The sequence below is a fragment of the Thunnus thynnus genome, chromosome 9, assembly GCF_963924715.1.
Source record: "Thunnus thynnus chromosome 9, fThuThy2.1, whole genome shotgun sequence".
In the NCBI taxonomy this organism is placed as follows: Eukaryota; Metazoa; Chordata; class Actinopteri; order Scombriformes; family Scombridae; genus Thunnus; species Thunnus thynnus.
Genome location: NC_089525.1, coordinates 21,486,924 through 21,507,238, shown reverse-complemented (window position 1 = coordinate 21,507,238; position 20,315 = coordinate 21,486,924). Strand labels below are relative to the sequence as shown.

The window sequence follows — 20,315 nt, the reverse complement described above, 5'->3', positions numbered from 1 at the left end:
GCATCCTCTTGTCATGTGGTTTGCTCTCAAACCAAAATAACAAGCTAAACTTGACTTGCATTGCACTTCCTTCTCTCTGCTTTTTACTACAACTGTGTTCCCTCGTCCTCCAGGCTGAGCGTGCATTCAACAGCACGCACATCTCTGTTAGTCACTCAAGTTGTTTTTATCTCAACTGTCTTGTTTTCACAGTGTCAGCATGAGTCTGGCCTTTGCAACTCATTTGTCCCATCTTAGAAGCTGCTTTCAGTATAAATGTCCTCTGCTGGGTGAGCTGGATTTTCTGATCACCACTGTGATTCTGTTATGGCCTCCTGTAGCTGTGGCTGGTCTCTGCTGCAGCTGCAAAACCGTTACTTAGTTTCTAAATATGTCATCTTTAGATTTCTTTCACTTCCACACATCAGCCACAGTGACAAATATGTGCTCATTAGAATAAACTAAACTAAAAAACGAGCTGAAATATAACAAACTAGAAAGAAGGAGTGGCAACTAAACAGAAGAGACAGATGAAGAGCTGCTATAATTCACTTCAACATTTTGCTGAAGTTGAACACTGATGTCTGAGGAAGGAGAAATGTTGTAATACAGAAGGAGGCGAGGGGTTGCGTGCTTTTAAAACAGCTGCTCTTTATTGAGGATCCTATAAAAAGTTTTCTCCTGACTGAACATGTAAAATATCAGTCATCATTTGATCACAACATAAGGCAAAATCACAGAAAAAATACTTTCTTTTTGACTTTTATCGGCGTCAAAACCTAAAAATACAGATGACTGACAGGTGCACATCTGTACAAACAGTCATAAGTGAGTTGTGACATTTTCACAGGCTGTTTCATGTATGTCAGTTCATTATGACCACACAGAAGGCTGAGAAATACATGCAACCAAAGCCACTAGTGTGTGTAAACCTTGAGCACCAGAAACAGGGTTTGCCTCTTCAGTTTCTGTGTGGCCATGTGACTTCCTCTGGTTTGCAGCAGAGAGCAACTCAGCCTTCCTCTGTTTTTCAATCTGAGAAGTTTGGCAGTGACGGCAGAGTGACAAATCCTCACCGATCAGAAGCGGCTCTCCGTCTCTCTGCTTTTTGTCCAGAGAGACCTCGGGACCACTGAAGAAGAAGAAGATGTTGAGGCGAAGGCCTTCAAATGCCTCGGAGAAGGAGCAGGTGCAGAAGAAGAAGGTGAGGGTTTTTTTTGAGTTATTAGTTTGTTTCGGAAGGTGAGGAGAGTAAAGTGAACGTGTACAAATTGAGCTTTTATAAAATGCACACATATGATATCTGTGCTTGTGATGTGGGCTGTTAAAACATTTTCACACACTTTGAAACTTGATCACGTAAAGCCGTTTTGTATGCACAGTGTTCTGACACAGGATGTCTGCTAAAAGATAGTGCAAACCTTTGTGGTGAAACTGAGCAAAACCACCCACACTCGCACACAACTCAAAGCTCAGTAAGATCAGTTTTTCTAAAACCGAACATTTGAGAAAAATGTTCGGTCTAACTACCACTCTAGCCTCAACTTATTATTTGCACTCTTTTAGAAAAGTAAAGTTCCTCTATTCTGGTCGGGTGAGTCATTGCTGCAGATGTACTTTGAGTCAGAGCAGGCTTTGTGGCTTCTGGGTGCCTTCGTCTCCAGCTGCCATCATGAGATCCTCCTACGCTTGACACTAGTGGCCTTATTTTCCATCCACATCTTCTCCTCCTGTGGTCCAATTCACGCCTTGTCATTACACATCTCATTGCCTTTGTTCTCGGCAATCATCTCCTAACATATAATTGTCGCCGGCAATAATCGAGGCCGGATTGTTTCATAACACGACTCACCGCTCAGCGTTAATAGAGGATTGATTTATCTGAAGGCCTTGTGGCTCTTTAAGGGGGGACGACTGTGACGGGAAAAACAGACATTTGCCTGCAAAAACTAATAGCCTCATAATGAAGGTTATTTGTCCCCTTGACTGCATTGGCGGTTTGATTCTTCAGGCCAGACGCAGACTGACTGGATGTCTGCAATGATTGGCTGCCAGCAGTTGCTCAAGCTGTGCCTGTTTCCTGTGGTTTCTACAAAGAAACAAGAAGGATGTGCTGCGATAAGATTATGCACAGTGACTTGTGCATGGAAAATTAGACAAAGATTTTCCACCAGAAAGATAGAAATAACTCAAAGATGTGCAAATTGTGCAAAGGAGTAAAAAAAAAAACCTTCTTTTGCATGCAGGTGGCGTGTTATGTTCCAGAGCACGAGTTTATCCCAATCTGCTCTTCATTTGCCCTTAAATGATGAATTTACCTTCTTGTATTAAACATTGTGCTGACACTTTACTTAAAATCCCTTATAAGCAGTATGCAAACATTTAAAAACACACTATAATTTAGTCATAAGCAGATTTAAGGACATTTTTAAAGCTTAATAATGTACCTCCATTTATTAATAAACACTTTTATCTGCATATAACTACATTATAGTGTGTTATAAACCATTTATTAACTGTTCATATACTGATTATAAATGCTAAATAGGGGGCTTATACTTAAGTGTCATCAACATGCTCTCATGTCTCTTTAGAAAGTTCAAAAGTCAGTCTGACTTCTTTATCATGGTAGCAATTAAATGTCATCTTATGAATTACAAACTATTAATAGTAACTCTGATATGTCTCCCTGCTCTGTTTCCTGTCTTATCATTTCACCATCATTTACTGTCTAAACATTAAGACAAAAAACAGGTAAAATACTCTCATGTCTTTATCTTTGATAGCTGTGTGTGAGACCACAGACGTGGGGGCAGTTATTCTTCCTCTGATAAATCCTCTGCAGATTCGTTCTGTCCATACATTTGTGGAGATAAGAATATGTTGTGCATGCTCGGCTGTGAGGCCAGTGTTATCAGTGTTGTGTTACAAAAACCACCGAGCAACTGACTGACATGTTACTGATGTGTTTCTGGCAACACCTTTTTGTTTACACTGTAAGTGATGACAGTTTTATTGCCATTGTTAGTTATAGCTTGGTTAGGCTGCTCTGAGCCTTTCTCATTATAATTCTAAATAAACACTGTTCATTATGTGTTCACAGCTCACGCTGCAGAGGTCCAGCAGCTTCAAGGATTTCATGAAGCACAAACCCACCTCTCCTGTCGTGGCGGATAAGGAGTTCTCCTTGGAGGACACTGTAAGACAAAACTCATTGTTCCTTTCAACACACACACATAGAAACACACAAAACATTATCAGACACACAATACATCACTGTTTGGAAAAGTGGAAGTATATATTTCATAAAACTTTATTGTGTTTTAAGTTCCTAAATTGGCAGTTCCTACAGATGTTTTGTGACATTGTTCCTCATTCATCCTCGTGAGATCATCTTCATCCAGCTTCTCAGTCACATCCAGGAAAGGCCAAAAAGGGCAGAAGCAGAAATCATCAGTTATGTCCGTTACAGAAGTGCACAGTTCGTCCTTCCTGATTTGACACACTGCTGCATGTGTGTGCAAATATTAACACTATAAAAATTCGCTTAACTTTTATAACTTCCCAGTAATTTCTTGGTAACGTGAGTAGAAGTTGCGGCACAAGTAAGACGTGTAGAAAAGCAGAGGAAGTAACAAGAAAAAAGACTTGAGTATTGTATAGCCAAATGACAGCAGCACGCAGACAGGATGTCCTCTGGAGTGAGTCAGTCATGCACAGAGCCTCAGATAGTTGCAGAAGCATCATGCATTTAACTGGGAGTCTGAGGGTCCTCCCCCAGAGAATTTGGGACTTTTCAGTTCAATGTGTTGCATTTTTATCTTTTAATTATTAGTTCAGATATCGAGATATGTGCTGAAAATTCAACTGCTACATCCCTTTCTGTCTCTGTGGTGTCTGTATGTTTGTCAGTGTGGTTACTGAACATTTAACTCTGCAGCTAAACAGTTATTTCTCCACTATGTCGTGGGAAAGTTATAACCACAGTCTACAAGAGCATGAAAAGCTTGAAAACTTCAGGTTTAACAACAGAATTTGAGTCCTGAGTATTTCATCAAAATCCCACAAGAGAACTGCTTTGATAAACTCTACTGAAGTTTGTTATTATGGGAATTCACTCATGAAATAAACACTATCTGCTAATTTGTAGAAGCCACAGAATGATGCTCGATGTTAAAACAAAAGTCTAATACATCTGAGAACAATTGTTCTGAGTTTTCTTTTCTCTAAATATAACTATAATGTCCACTGCAAATTACAGAGGACTCGACCTCAGTGTCCTCAAACAATAGAAAGTGTCATAAAGTACATTTGCTGCAACTAACTGCCTCATGAAAACTGTTACTGAAAGCATCATTAGCTTTCATTACGGAGCTCGCAGCCCACACTGTTTGGCTGCAGAGGGAGTTATGTTTGGTAACACTCTCAGAAACTGTGCTTTCAAGCACCTGGCCACTATAAAGTGCAGGTGTGTGTGTGTGTGTGTGTGTGTGTGTGGGTGGGTGTATATAAATGAGAAGTGAGCACTTTGACCTGACAACGATGCCACAGAGAGAGTTCATTTATGTCAATGACACAGAAACGTTCTTAAATAACATTCAAACTTCCCTTTGCTTTACTAAAATAAGGTTGTACGTCATGAACTCAGATACTCTGACATCTGTTGATCACTATTTTGATCATGTTTTGCAAAAAGCTAATTATTAAAATCTCCTCTCAGGTGCCAGAAGGTGTAACAGCAGAGGAAGCAGTGAAAAGTGGCAGCAAACTGGGCAAGAAATGGCGCAACGTCATCTCACGTACAATGACCCGCAAAACATCCAAGATGGTGCAGAAGGCTCTGGCTGAAGAAGGGGTAAAGACTGTTTTTAAAAAGATCAACATTAGTTACAGTGACCTGACTAGCATATGAAAATATCAATACTTTAAACACTAACAATTAATACATTTAATCACTTAAAATAGCATCTATGACACATAGCTGATATATTATGTACTCTGATGCAAAAACACACCTTGACATTTTTTGAGGACAATCTACTACTCCTGAAATATAAAGCTGGTGTCTCCACCCAGTGGACAAATGTTGTACTGTGCTTTTGAAAACAATGGCAGTCTTGTTTTTAAGGTCTGACCTTTCGCCCTGATACGAATGAATCTCTGTTCAGTGCTGCACAGTGTGTTGTAAGTTGGGATTAAAGGTAACATGGAGAAAACATAACAGTTGAATCAAAGCTTGAGGTAAAACAGGCAGATATTAACTAACAATCTCCAAAAATAATGAGGAAAGGGGAAAGGGGAAAAACCTTTAGTGTGACTCACCAAATGAGACACATCTCAACACTATTGATGCTGCTTTTCAAACCACTTGATTGTTACAACCTTGAGCCAGACTCCGTATATACCATGATAGTCCACCTTCCCAGTTTAAACTGGCCTCCTACTGTAGGTCAGATTCTAGGAGGATGACCCACAATGGTTAACAGAAACACACAGCATATGCAGTATATGCATTATATGTCTCAGGTCATTACATTGTTCAACAACACATTATTGAAAATGAATAATTTATTCTTCTGTATGTAAATTAACTGCAACTAATTTCATCCTCTAACCACCATCACACAGAAAAGTGGTTCTGTTGAAGCACGAAAAAGACAAAGTCTTTAAAACCTTTTCAACAAATCAAAAACTAAACTGTAATGACAACTTTAATCCTTTAACAATTCAAAGCATGTAAACAGGAAATGTATAAGTGGGTGTATAAAAGGTTTAATCAGAATGAAACAGGGAGAGGACGCTTTCACTCTCTAAATGTACAAAACAGCAAATGCTGAGTCATTGTAAGGTTAGAGTGTGTTATAGTTGATGTGTGAAGGTCTGAATTGATAAGAAAAGACTCTGCTGAAAGGTCATTAAAGCTCCAAGTTCTGCAGGTTCAAGAATTCAAGCAGAAACACAATTTTCCTAAACTGATCAATGAATTGTATCTAATAAATTCTTACTTTGATCAATACATTTGTCATTATTATTGGTCTTAGAGTCTGTTAGGAAAACTTCCTCATTATGTCGTCCTGTGTTCCTGCAGGGGGAGAGCGGTGAGGAGCTGTCCCCCGTCTCCGGTGACTGGCACCCGGACCTGGCAGGACAAAGGACGTCTGTGTGCTCCACAGGGTCCGAGGACACCATGCCCAGCCCGGTCACCCGCCAGCTCTCCGGCAGTAAGTCCGCCTCACTATACTGTGCCTGTTTGCCTGCAAGCATCTGAAGGTACAGAATAAATCTGACCTCGCTTCCCTTTCTGCACACCTCAGGTAGTGACAGACAGAGCTTGGACAGCGGATACTGCCAGAGGGACAGCATGAGACTGGAGGAGAACGGCCTTTCTTACACCGGACCCTTCTGTGGCCGCGCTATGGTTCACACCGACTTCACTCCCAGCCCTTATGATGTGGAGTCTCTGAAACTCCAAGTGAGTCATCCTCTCGGTCTCTGATTCGGCCCTCGGCCCCTTCTGCTGTCTAGTCCCCCCCCCCCCCGGGAGCTTGTTAACCATGACGAACAAGGAGGGTTGTTTTGATTATCATTCTTCCTGAAGCCACAGATTACTGACGCCTCGTTTGAGAAAACAACATAATTTCAGCCCCAATGCTGTCACTTCAGTGCAAATGATACACAACGGTACTAAGTGATGAAAGTCTGTGAAAGAGTGTTTAGTCATTCAGCTATTTGCTCATTCACGTTTCACTTCTTGTTTCTACGCAAGTGCATTTACGCAAGTGATTATTTCAAATTTGCAAGCAGTAATTGTAAGGATAAAGTGAGTCAACTCAGATTATTGTGACATATAGAGCACAAATATTGTGATAGTGTTGATTTCCATTAAAGTTCTCCTCCAGGCATGTTTTAAGATATATGAAAATACTCAGATTTGACTAATAATTTGGGTCTGATTTGCGTTTTTCACACACAAAAAAAATCACTTAGCTGGTAAAAATTCTAAAATCTGTGAATATGTATTTATTCTTTATTTTAAATGTTCAACTACTGATCATAAGATGTCTCCATTTTGAGCGGATTGGGATCTTAAAATTAATGAATAATAAAATAATTCTTGTTCTCAAGGACTTTCCTTTGATCCTCCTTTCATCTGTGTCCTTTATCCTCTGAGTCTGATATTCATGCGTCATCCCTCTTACAGAAAGGTGACATCATCCACATCATCGAGAAGCCCCCCGTGGGGACGTGGACAGGGAAGCTCAACAACAAGGTGGGCTCCTTTAAGTTCATCTACGTCAACCTCCTGCCTGACGAGAGCCCCCCAGCCAGGCGGAAACGCAACAGCAGCAACGCCCGCAGAGCCAAATCCAAACCCAAAACCCTGGAGGAGGTCTTGGACAGCATCTGTCTGACGGTAACACGACACTTCCTGCATCTTTGTTCACACTTTAATCTCATATCCGTGACTCACTCTGAGTAACATTTCTGTTGTTTCTCTCTTGTGTTTTTAGGAGCTGAGTTCTTTGCTGTCCATGCACGGTTTCCAGAGCCTGGAGGACTTTGCAGGCTTGAAGGAGTCTCACCTCAATGAGCTGAACATCACCGACCCAGAGCAGCGCTCCAAGATCCTGAACGCCACTGAACTGCTCAGAGACTGTAAGTGTACACAATATAAAGCTGCAACAACCTTTTATAATGGTGCTTATCTACTGCAACATCTAACGACAAGAAAATGAATCTCTAGATTTTAGGAAAATACAATAAAATTTAGTCACTGCTGATCAACCAAGAACACATTTTAGAGTCATTTGGTGCCACTCAGATGTCAGACTCTGGCAGTGTAAAATGTCTTTGGGGAATACTTCATGCTACCATCATAATTTTTCTGCCTCAGCTACATAATTAGGTACATTTTATGGCTCCGTTGCACAGTGTTACACTCACGTTTTACAGTTATGCTCAGTGGCTTGTAAGAAATCATATTTTGTCCTGATGCCTGAGCTCATCTCTCCTCCAGATGAGTCATTATATGTCATTTTAACACTTGTCCCGGAGCAACAGCTGTATGTTGAACACAGTTTATGGACTAACATTGAAATTAGCTGCAGCAACATACTGTACATGCACAGGGGAGCCGAGGACGCTTGAAACTCCTGTTGATGCCTCACAATCAGTGTGTCTGTTAAGATTCATATTTAGATCAAAAGAAAGATTTAACTCTTTGCAACATGTTTGATTAAACAGTTATTAGGTATTAGAAAACAAATTTACTGTGACACACTGTAACTTCTTGCCAGAGATAAGGCTGTTTGACCTTTGACCTACACGAAAACACTGATATCTACAATATGACATTTGACCTGAATACAGAAAACTTGTTTTTAAATCTTTGAATGCTCACAGATGATGCTCACTCAGTCATTTCTGACTTAGACTTGAATTATATTTTATAGTCTGAATTTTTTTTTTTTTGTTTGGATGATATTTTATTTAAAAGCAACATACAGTATAATGACTGAAGTTTAGTTGCTTAAAACTGAACATTTAGAAATATAAAATAGTTATTCTGAAATAGAGAGTAAAAGGATTGATGCTATACTCAATAACACTGCAACACTATATTTAAAAAGTTGATACTTTCTGTTTGTAAGTGGGTGTCGACCTGCCCAGAAAACACGTAGGAAACCACAACCAGTAAACCAGCCCAGCTGTTGTTTTTGTTTCATTTTGTAGCAGTTACAACACGACTTGAGAGGGGAAAAGAAAACTAAGATCAGCATTAAGTTAACGTCTCTTCATCAGAAATAACCGTTTTTGTACACTTAAGACCTTTTCTAAGACATTTTATATAACAAATTCCATAAAGATGACAATTTAAATCATTTCTCCTCAATAAAGACGTGTGAAGAGTCCCTGAACAACAGAGTGAACATGACAGGACGATCATGTTACAGCTGTAAAAAGCTCTCTGACCACCAACACCTGCAGTCAACTAGCTTGTATGTTGCCCATATAATAAATAATTAGATTCATCATAAAACCACCGACACCAAACTGAGAGTAGTTTGAGCACGTTTGCAGGTTTGGTACTTTTGTATCTATTTATCGCTCAGACAAACTGGCCTTTAAGTTTCTGAAGCATCTGAAGATGAAGATTAAAACACCTCTCAGAGATTAGACTAAATAAAAAATTATTGTGTTGAGACATTCTGTATTAAAATATGAGTTTTTGCCCCCATGTAGCTGAAGATGAATCTGAGCCAGAAGAGGGGGACAGATCTGTGGAGGACGCCAAGGAGCCGAGAGATTCAGGCTGTTTTGAGAGCTCAGAGAACCTGGAGCCAAAGACAGAGGAGGACGAGGTGTCAGAGGAGACAAACAAAGAGTCCAATAAACAAGAGGAAGAGTCGGAGCAGCAGGGCGAGAACCAGACAGAGCAGCTGGAGGTTGTGCAGGAGCAACTGGAGGAGCTGACAGTGGACGAAGGGTCTTGAGAAGTCAAACTTTTTTTTCTTTGATTCTTATTCCTGGTTCTCAAGGAAACTGTGGATGGAAACTTAATGCTGTAAAAAAAACAGCTCTGCGTTGCAAGAGACTGGTGGACTGGTTGAAATATGGACACAGCGGTTTGCGTTTTTCCTCACTTTGCTTGCACTGAGAAACAAATGGCACAACTTCTCCAGGTGTCTCAGCTTGTTTTGAGTGATGTTGTGGTTTCCTCGTATGAATTATGATGATTGTTGTCGTGTGATGTAAAACATCATATAGGATGTGTTGGTGATGAAGCATTCAAACGTTTTGTTTTTTATGTTGTTTTTTTTCAATACGTCCCTGTCTTGTGTTTTCATGTCAAATATGAATGTAAAATACTTAAAGATGTTTTCATGTAACTTGAAGTGAAGTTCAACTTACAGTAGTTTTGCTTGTTCTTGTATTTTGTGGTACTTTACTCTGATTCTGTGACGTGTTATTGCGGAAAATCTGTAAATACAATTTTAATAAAACTTAATTCACTGAGTTGTATTTATTTTGATAGTGTAACCAGTGTTAGAATCGATACCTTTTAATCATAACTGGATCATTTCAATTTCTTAAGTTAATGAAAAAATCAACTCATAGAATTAAATGTTTAAAGTCTACATTCTTCCTGGATGATTAACGGTGGGTATTTTGACAAAATAATCTCAACTCGAGGTCCACTTACTTGCTTTTTAGAGGGTTTATCTCACATCTTCATCAGTGAGCTCAGTTGTCATGGAGATGTCATCACCTAAATATAGAACTGAGACGTCTCCATGACAACCGAACAAATTCTACCTATTTAAAGCTTTGAAAAAGCTTGTGGACGTTGGAGTAAGTTTATTTTGTCACACTACTATTTCCAAAGTTAAGAATTAACTTTTCTATTCAAATATAGAATATATTATATGTCAATACATCAATATATCAATATATAATAAATAATAGGTATAGTTCACAACAGTTCAGTCTGCTCTTCGTCTTCGGGTTGAGTTTTCAAAAAACGTGTGCAGGTGATGTCTGCTTTTATAGGTTATGTTGGGGGTTAAAGCTCCTTCTTGGCTTTTATCTCTACTGATAGGTGATGTGTGTACTGTAACCTACCTGAGTAACAGCTGCACACAGAAATATTGATACATGGTTCTGATGAACATGGACAGATTATGAGATAAAGGGATAGAAACGCCCCAAAAGATCCTCTTTCTACCTTAAGCAGCCACTCAGCCACCCTTCACCTCATGACATGTCATGATGGTGTCTTTGTTGTCACATTTCCAGCATCTTTTAGCTTAACTTTTGATGGAGTACTTGGACTGTCCAACAATAATATTTCAAATAATTAAAATAAAAAGTTATTAATAGTCACTTCAGTGAGAGTTTCTGGTTTTGGGGGCCACTTAAACCTCTGGGCCCCTGGTCCTGTGCCTCGTCGGCCTATTCATCAATCCAACAGCAAGGCACAAGCAGAGAGATCCTGTTCATTTTCATGACGGGATTGAATTACATAATTTATGGTAGCTAGCGACACTGAACTGGACTGCAAAGCATAAAAGTGGAGGTAGGTGTTTACATTTTTTTTGGGGGGGGGGGGATTATTTTTATGCAAATTGTTGAAGAAAGTGGCCTAGCGTAGTGATCCATCAAAAGACTAATGAAGAAGAAGAGATGAAAATGGTGGACAGGAAATTAATATTTTCTAGTAGTAGAAAAATGTCTGTGGGTAATTAATTGATTAATATGATTAATGAAGTTTCTTCTTTCAGACACTCACAAAGAAAAATGAAGTTCTGCTTGTGAACATTACAGACTAAAATCTATGGAAGATTTAAAATGCCTAAAGGAAAACAAATCAAATGAAGGCAAAGTGAAATAAAATTACACGTTATTTTAATTTCCTTTTTATGTATGCATTTACTGTGTCATAATTAAATTAAAAACCTTGCTGTGTCAGTGCCAATAAGCCCCGCACACTGTCTCGCTTTATATTTAGTGTTGACACGTCTATGCTGCTCTCTGCTGGACAACATTGACATGCAATACTCCTCTTCAGTTTGTTTACTTTGTTTGTCATGTGATATGGAAAATTCATGTCACAATGAAAAACAATTCATTCAGTTATCAAACACCAAAAGGCTAAATTATTGTCATTTAACATTTGTTTTTCATTGAATTTTGACACAGTTTCTGGATATATAAAAAGGAAATTCAAGTCAAAATGTGTATTATATTTCACTATATGTCTCTGTTTGATGTGTTTTCACTTAGGCATTTAAAATCTTCTATAAAGAGCTGCTACTCACACACAATGGCAAAGTTTTGAAAGACAACTTTTGGTTGGAGATTGAATTAATTATCCTAAAAACTGTAAATATCCAGGGGCACGACCTGGATAATTAATGTTTACCTGTAAACAAAACAAATCATATTTCAAATATTTGGTAACAACAGTGAATAAAGTGCAAGTTAACAGAGATAGACAGGTTGTCGTTCTGTAGCTGAACGGATACCACTGAAAGAAAAAAACATCTTTTAAACCACAAATAATAATAAGACAATATTGTTTATTTACCAGACACGTTGATCATGTAAAAAGAAGTGGAGTAAATGGAATGAAGTACATAGAATCACAGTGTTGATACTAAACAAAGTGAACATAAATAAGAGTTCCATCAATGGTATAGTACTGTATCTGTATACATAATGCAATGTAATAGATTGATCAGAGCATTCGGATCTGACCGCGTCATGGCGTTTTATCACAAAAATCAAACATCATACAAGAGCTCAGCTTGGTACGCTCCGAAGTCTCGCAGTCGCCGTTACGACTGCAAACCCTCAGAGCTCAAAACTAAAAAGTTCAACAGTCCCTTTAAAGTCTGCTTTGAAACCGTTTTCAACACAAACGTCCCTTCTTTTAGAGAATATCAATCAACGTACATTCTTGCTTTTTCGGTGACAGCAAAGCGATCAGATACACTCAACTGTCTTCAAATGCTTTCCACAAAGAAAGACCACTAAGTTCAGCTTTAAAAACTGCTCTTGGTTTAGTATTTCACATTGGAAATTGCTTGTTTGTTTGTTTTTTTCGGAGGACTTTCCACACAAACATTCAGCACTGACGCTTCTTTACTTCACAGAAACAATACAGCCGCACACTTCATAGCATCTCCCCAACGTCAGTTATCTCTCCTTGTCTCATCTGAGTGTATTGAAAAGAAACATTTAGGGTTCATCTTTCATTAAAAGTGTCTTATATCAGTCCTCCTTACTTCACTATCATATTACTACTTCACGATCCCACCTTTCTAAAATCAATTTTCCACTTTTTGTTTGGCTTGGCCATACGATACAGAAGCAATATTTTTAGAGTTAAAATCTTCAGGGGATTAGGAGGAATTGTGACTGTTTTGAGTCGTATAATAACTAATCTTGGGCAGAATTCAGAGTCTGATACAATACCGTTGATACACTAGAATTTCTACACACGTATATTTCACAAACACTAACTCTTGTCTTGCATACAACACAATCACTATTACAAACTCTCGCTATCAGCTAACATCATTTAAATACTAAGAATTTGCTTGACTTTCCCTTGTTTTTCTTTGCGTTCCCCTCCAGCGATGTCTGTGACCAAAACAAAAATAAACTTGCTCCACAGTAAAGGCTGTGGTCTGTCTGAAATACACAGATGTGTGAAAAGAAGGGATCAAAATCTCTCTCTCTCTCTCTCTTTCTGTTTCTGCCTCGGCTTTATTCTCTGCGATAATTAGCCTGCCACAGACGGCTGCCGTGGAAGCTGCCTCGGCCTTGGGCGTTGGAATAACTGTCACAGCAAAGATGCAAAGAAAAGGAGAAGGAAGAGTGAAACATGAGAGACATTTTTATAGAGGGAGGAAGAGAAGAGGACTCTGGGGAAGATCAGCTCGAGTGTGATTTGCAGGAGGAGGTGATCTAGCTCACAGGCAGAATAATTAACACTGGCTGCACTTAACTCTTCAAAAAACTGAAAAAAAAAAAAAAACGAAAACCTTGCTGCTATCTTTCCTCCTCAGCCGAGAGGGTTTCAGTACATCTATACCTGCTTAAAGTATGTACAGTTCAACAATGGCTTTGCGTAGTTTTTGCTTCTTTTTCAGTGGTTCCCAACCTTTAAACGCAGCATCGTCTAATTGCGACCCCTCGTTAAAGGCTGCATATGCCTACCAGCTGAGAGCACTTCAACCACAGAGGGATTTTTACCTTTTCAGAGGAAAATTCACAGTAATTCACAAGAAAAGAGTACAAATTAACACAAATTTAAAAAAAGAAAAAAAAGGACATAATTGTGTAGCAGAACTCTACTTTCATCTCCTGTTAAAAGTAATAGTTTAAAAAGACATTTATTTTCATGCTAAGAGTTAAATAAGAAGATTGATAAATGTAAAAGGTCAAGAGATTATTAAAGGGAATAGTCTGACATTTTGGGAAATACACTTATTTTCTTTCTTGCTGAAAGTTAGATGTGAAGATCGATATCACTCACAGGTCTGTGCAAGAAATATGAAGCTAGGCAGTTAGCTTAGCTTAGCATAAAGACGGCAAGCAGGGAGAAACAGCTAGCCTAGCTACGAAATGTACAGGAACGACAGGTAGTTCAAACACATAACTCCATGTAAAACCACAAGTTATTGTTCTTACGTTTCAGTTTTTGTACACAAGATATAACGTGTTAATTAGTGAGCTTTAGAAGTGCTAGCTTATTGCCCCTGTTTCCAGTCTTTATGCTAAGCTAAGCAATTGTTAATTACAGATAAGAGTGGTATCAATCTCCTCATCTAACTCTCAGCAAGAAAACAAATAAGCGTTTTTTCCCAAAATGTCGAGCTATTTTTTAATCATCTCTTGACCTCTTTGATTTATCTTACAATCCCGTGTGTGGGTCCCCACCTCAAGGTTGGGAACCACTGCGCTAGTTAGAGTATAAACGTTAGCGTTGCTCATTTAACACTGTATCTATGGTTTGAACGGATTCAAAGGGCGTCTCTGCTCTCTGTTGGTTGACCTCAGTTGCATGTGATAGTGCAACTGTTATGATAAGGCACTGTTACTACTAGTGTCTACGATCATCAGAAGTCAGGTCTTGTCTCGCACACACACCGGGACTCTGGCGAAGCGTCTCCTGGACACAAGACTTTAACTGTACTTAAAGCAATTTCATCCGTTTCAGAGTGCCGACGTCACACTTCATCCTTGATGATATATAAAATGGAAGGACAGGCGTTTGGTCTGGGTGAGATCGCTTTAAAAAAAGGATGCACGTAACAACAGTACTGAATGCAGCAATATCAGACAAGGTAGATTTTTTACTTGCCAGGAAGGAAGGAGCCTTTAGGATATCTCAGCTACGGATTTGCATGTCCTCCCCCTGCCTGGACGTCATGTGTACTACAACATCTTTTTACAGGTGTAACCCTTCTATCCACACTCCTCACAAAGCTGCTTCTCATGATTTGCATAGGGCATGTAATGTGTGCACAACTGAAAAACTGACCGTACTGTATGTATGAAGTTTTATACATGTCCAGAAGTAATATTGTCTTTGCCAGACACTTGCTTAGAGTATATTTGCACTGGCCTCTCACAATTAAATGTCATTATGCGATTTTAAATAAAGAAGAAAGCAGTACTGACAATCAGAGCGAGCCCGCAGGTGACCTGCAGGGATGTCTTTCACTTGGAGTTTGTTTTTTTTTTTTTCTGCAGTTGTCCCAGCAGCTTCTCCCCCCGTGTGTCTTTTCCATGCAGTGTTCAGGAGACAGAGGAAGCTGCTGACTTTGCATTAAATCACGACCCCTCTCCCTGTCAGTCAAATAGCTCTGCAGCTACCGGTGAGGAGAGAAGAGGAAGAGGAGGAGCTGCAGCAGAAACTCCGCTCCTCTGGTGGAATGTAGGACAGGAGTCGCCCGCACAGTAATCAGACATTGATTATTAATGTTCCAGTTTGTGACTGAGCAGGATGCCGGGGGGAGTGGCCACGTACGAAGCCGCCCCCCCTCATGCGTCTAATGGGTCTTGTTGGTGATGGATGCCTCTGCGTCAGTCTCGGGTGAAGCCAGAGGTGGGAGCTTGGAAGTAGGAGGCTGCTCCTCTTTGGGGGAGGAGCTCTTCTCTGCTGAGGCAGCAATGCTCGGCTTGGCATCGTCAGGTGTGTGCTCGTTAGGGATGAGTGGAGCTGTGGTTTTCTGTAGGCAGAGGACAGGACGCTGAAAAGATGCAAATGCAATAAGAGCCACTGATTCAACCTGAACTGCAGCAAATGTGTCACAGTGTGTGAAAACATGCATGCAACACAGAGCTGAGAGTGTGTTTGTGTCTGGTCACATCAGCACCTTCAGCTCTGATTTTCTTCAGAGATTCAAATAGTATAGTTATAAATAGTATTCAGTCTGGTTATCAGACTCATTTGTGCTAAACTGTGTTGATGATATCTGGTAGGACAGAACTTTAATTACCAACTGATTAAACATCAGCAAATCCAGGTAGCTAAAGATGATAATAGTAGCCCAGGTGGATGGTACTCAAGTAGAATTACTTATACTTTAATGACATTTCATGTGAGTTAAAGTACAAGTTACTTAGTTTCTTTTCAGAATTGTATAGAAGTTAAACTGGACATATTTAATGTTAAAAATTAGAGAAATTTAAAAAAATAATAAAGCGCACAAACAAAGTAAAAAGATTACTTTTCTCTTCCTTAACTAGAAGTGACTCCACAAGATCATTCATTGACAGTTTCTGATGCTCAACATGTGACCAACATGTGCTCTGTAATACAGCTGCAACGATTAGTTGATTGACAGAAAATTAGCTGGTTATCAAAATAGTTGCTGTTAAATCTTTTGAATCATTTTTAAAGACAAAAATTCTCTGATTCCAGCTTCTCAAATGTGAATATTTTTTTATGGTTTGTTTAGTCGGGACAAATGAAGACATTTGACGATGTCACCTTCGGCTTTAGGAAACAGTGATCAATATTTTTCACCATTTTCTAGACGTTTTATAGACCAAGTGACTAATCAAATAAAGAAATAATCAAATTGAGAAAATAAGCTATAAATAAGCATTAGTTGCAGCCCTACTCTGTAATGCATGTCACTTTAAATGCACGGAAGTACAATATATCAGAATTAACTTAATAAGGACCTAAATTTAAAATTACGGCTTTAAAAGGAAGTACTGAAAGTGGTACACGTCTGCTACTCAGATGCAGTAACAGATGGAAACTATTTAGCTATCAAACCCTTTGATAAATCAACAGTGACTAGATTTTCTATAGCTACTATAATTCTTGATGTGTTGTTCTTAATAATATGAAGTTCTGCGCTAACTACGCAGCAGTTTAACAGTTTAATATCAACATAATCTGTTAGCAGCACCTCGTATTTATATATTAATACAAAAAAGTATTCACAGCACAAACATGGCTAATGTAGCGATTATCTTGACAGATCAGAGCAGAAAATATTAAATTAGCTGAACAGTTATCAGTGAGTGCATAATGGCAACTATGTAAAAAGGCACAAAATGGCTGCACATCCATGTGTCACAAAATGGATTATCAATGTCACTTCAATAAGAGAAGTGCTCTCCACAGTACTTCACCCACACACACACACATACACACACAAACACTCCCCAACGCTCTCTTTAATTGGTTTAGACTCTGTTTTATGTCTGCTCTGTATTCACTATTCTGTGCTTTGCATGCTGGATGCACTTTAGAGCTGGAGTCAGAGAACTGTGTGAAGGGGGATGGTACGATATACGTGTGTGTGTGTGTGTGTGTGCGTGCGCGCTCCTTGGCTCACCGTGGTCTGTGGCACTGGGTTGCTGCTGCTGGAGGAGGAAGATGAGGGTGCAGCAGACGTTGCGGAAGCAGACGAATCCTCCTGCATCAGTCCTCGTCTGTCTAAGACACTAGAGAGCGAGACAAGGCGATCAGTCACTAAGTGCATCCTGCTCGTTACTCACCAGAATGAGGCGAAGGAGAGGGATAAAGTCTAATCTATCACAGGAACTGATACAGAACTCATTGATAACGGTAGGAAGAAAGCCAAAGATATAAAACTTAACACAGGAACTAACGTCAGGTTCCCATTTAAATCAGACATTTAATACATAACAAATTAACCTCTTTCTGTGTGACTGTGGGGATCAGTGAGTAGAAACATGTTTTTTTTCTTTCTACCACACAAACACTGCAGTTCTCAAACAGAGTAGTTCAGATGTTACCTCGGGTACGTCGGCCCACAGAGCACCTCACAGCAGTTTTTGATGATGTTCTTGTGGCTGTATGGGTTCTGCACTCTGTTCTTTCCCGACCAGGATCCTTTGATCTGTCAAAAACAAAATGAATGAACAACCATCATTGAAACAGTGTCATCAAAACCACTGACCAACATCCAAACCACATCGAGACCCTGCCAGCAATCCCGATTTGCTTACAATCCTGCTAAACAGAGCGAACTGCTCAGTTCTCTTTCGAAAATAACTTCTCTGGGCTTATACCTTATTCAAAAGCATAGTTCCATTTTTAGATGTTATTCCCACAGGCTTGGGTTTGACCCATTAAAAAGGATCTTGTCAGGGATTTAATAATTCCTGGTTTAATAGGAACTCTATGTGCCTGCGGGTGCGAACAAGCAGCGCAGCAACTGCAGATTAAAACTGCTTTAATAATTCATTGAAAAATCTGAGAAATTGTACAAAGGATTCCCCAAGAAATAAATAAAATTTTCCTACACTGCACTGCACCGTATATAGTCACTCAGTCCTATGCATTATTTGGCACATAACAGAGGAACATTTTAACCCCTTAGCACCCAGCATTCTTCTTTTCCCTGAAGCAGCTTGGTTGGAGAAAAAAGATAATGTTATTCCACACTGTCTGACAGTTTCACATATTGTGTTATATTGTTAGAACCAGTGGTGGAAAGTAATGAAGTACATTTACTCAAGTACGGTATTGAGATACTTGTACTTTACTTGAGTATTTCCATTTGATGCTACTTTATACTTCTACTCCACTGCATTTCTGAGGGAAATATTGTACTTTCTACTCCACTACATATATTTGACAGCTTTAGTTAGTTTTCAGATGAAGATTTGTCACAATGGATAATATAACAAGCTTTTAAAATACAACACAATGCTAAAAATGAAACCAGTGGTTTCAGATCACATTTCAGATGTCTATGAGTTGTTAACAGCTCCACCAAATAGTGATTTTTCCCTCTAAACTTCTCACATGGTTTCATTTCAATAAATGTTCGAATGATCCAATATTTCACTAAAAATCAATGATTAAAGAAAAAAATCTGATACAGATTTGTGTATCAAAACTTAAGTTTTTTCTTCTTTCCTCTCACATTAATCATTTCACGACCCTTCAGATTTATCTGGTGACCCTTTGGAGGGGCCCCACCCCAAGGTTGGGAACCACTGGACTAAACTTGTAAACTGTATATAAAGTAGTTCAAACTAGCTCCACCTCCAGCAGCTACAATAGTAACATGCTGCTTACACACTGATGCTTCAGTATTAATAATCTAATGATGTCATATATAATAATATATCAGTCAGAGGAACCAAACCACTACTTTAACTGTAATACTTTAACTACATTTTGCTGATAATACTTATGTGCTTTTACTTCAGTAGGATTTTTCATGGAGGACTTTTACTTCAGTAAAGTATCTGAATATTTCTTCCACCACTGTTTAGGACAAAGAATTGTGAAACATTTTATTAAACTTCTTATTTTGGTTATAATTCTGCTACTGTATGTATTAAGTGTTTTACTCATTTGATTAATGTGCACTGTCCACTTTAAATAAATAAACAATAAATTCTGTAACAGCTTGTTCCAGCTACATAGTGTTTTCAAATACAAACTTATTTTTCTGTGGCTGCATGTTTATATTCCAGATGCCTCGTGCGTCATTTTATCCACATTCCCCACAAATTCAACCACATATTCATTTCTTATCTTTTGAAACTCTGGGAAATTTTGAGTGTGTTTGAACAATGTTTGGCTCCACGGCACGACTTTGTACTGACTGACCAACTAGCAAAGGTTGAAAAAAAAACAAAAAAACTGAGCACAAGAGGAAAAAAAAAAAAAAAACTGATTTATTTTGGTTGCTGCAGATGTAGGTCAACAGCCTGCACATTAGGTACCTCAGTACCGCATGCCTGTGTGGTTGGAGACACAACTGACAGAGCATGTGTCATCCTGTGGGAGACCAGAGCAGCTACAACACTCAAGGTGCCTTCTCTTGTTCGCCCTTATTCCACTGTCTCTATCTTCCTCTCTCTCCCTCTCTCTCTCTCTCTCTCTCTCTCTCACTTTCCCTCCTCTTCCTCTCACCCACAGCCGTGTTTTTGGCAGCCTGCCCAGCCCCTGCAGGTATCAATGCATCTATTATTAGGCCAATCACAGATATTGAAACGGCCGGGCTGACAGCCATTGTTTCAACTCCTATAGCAACATTACACTGTAGGTGCACATTGCAGAGCTTCATTACTGATTAAATGAAAAAAATGAGGCCAGTCATCCCAGAGGAAGAAAAAAGAGGGAATAATAAATTAATCATTACAACAAAGTATGAGTGCACTCTCTTGCTTTCAGCCATCTAGAACCTCCCACCAACACCAGCGCTGCTCCTGCTTCTTGTCTGAGCCTCTGCAGTCAGATGTAGGTTAACAAAGCCTCCGATAAAGTATACACACTGTTAACGGTAGTATACATAGACATATAAATGACTCCCTCTGTG

General features: G+C 39.2%; 2 protein-coding genes across 4 annotated transcripts in view; one reads left to right on the top strand and one right to left on the bottom strand.

Annotated features, from left to right (window-relative positions):
* The first annotated feature begins 997 nt into the window (after nucleotides 1–997).
* Nucleotides 998–9,996, top strand: sash3 (SAM and SH3 domain containing 3). Its single transcript, XM_067599675.1, has 8 exons — nucleotides 998–1,183; nucleotides 3,083–3,178; nucleotides 4,700–4,834; nucleotides 6,068–6,200; nucleotides 6,294–6,451; nucleotides 7,181–7,393; nucleotides 7,491–7,635; nucleotides 9,223–9,996. The coding sequence occupies exons 1-8, from the start codon at nucleotides 1,127–1,129 to the stop codon at nucleotides 9,471–9,473; spliced, it is 1,188 nt and encodes a 395-aa protein (XP_067455776.1). The 5' UTR covers nucleotides 998–1,126; the 3' UTR covers nucleotides 9,474–9,996.
* Nucleotides 9,997–12,039: 2,043 nt separating this feature from the next.
* zdhhc9 (zinc finger DHHC-type palmitoyltransferase 9) overlaps nucleotides 12,040–20,315 on the bottom strand; it is a 37,099-nt gene continuing 28,823 nt past the window's right edge. For 2 of the 3 annotated variants that reach the window (XM_067599674.1, XM_067599672.1), the window contains 3 exons: nucleotides 17,773–17,876; nucleotides 17,349–17,457; nucleotides 12,040–15,743 (listed from right to left, as the gene is read on the bottom strand). In XM_067599674.1, the coding sequence (XP_067455775.1) occupies nucleotides 15,543–15,743; nucleotides 17,349–17,457; nucleotides 17,773–17,876 (414 nt within the window). In that variant the 3' untranslated portion in view covers nucleotides 12,040–15,542. The remainder of the gene's footprint in view (nucleotides 15,744–17,348; nucleotides 17,458–17,772; nucleotides 17,877–20,315) is intronic. The other variant, XM_067599673.1, reaches the window with a different exon arrangement.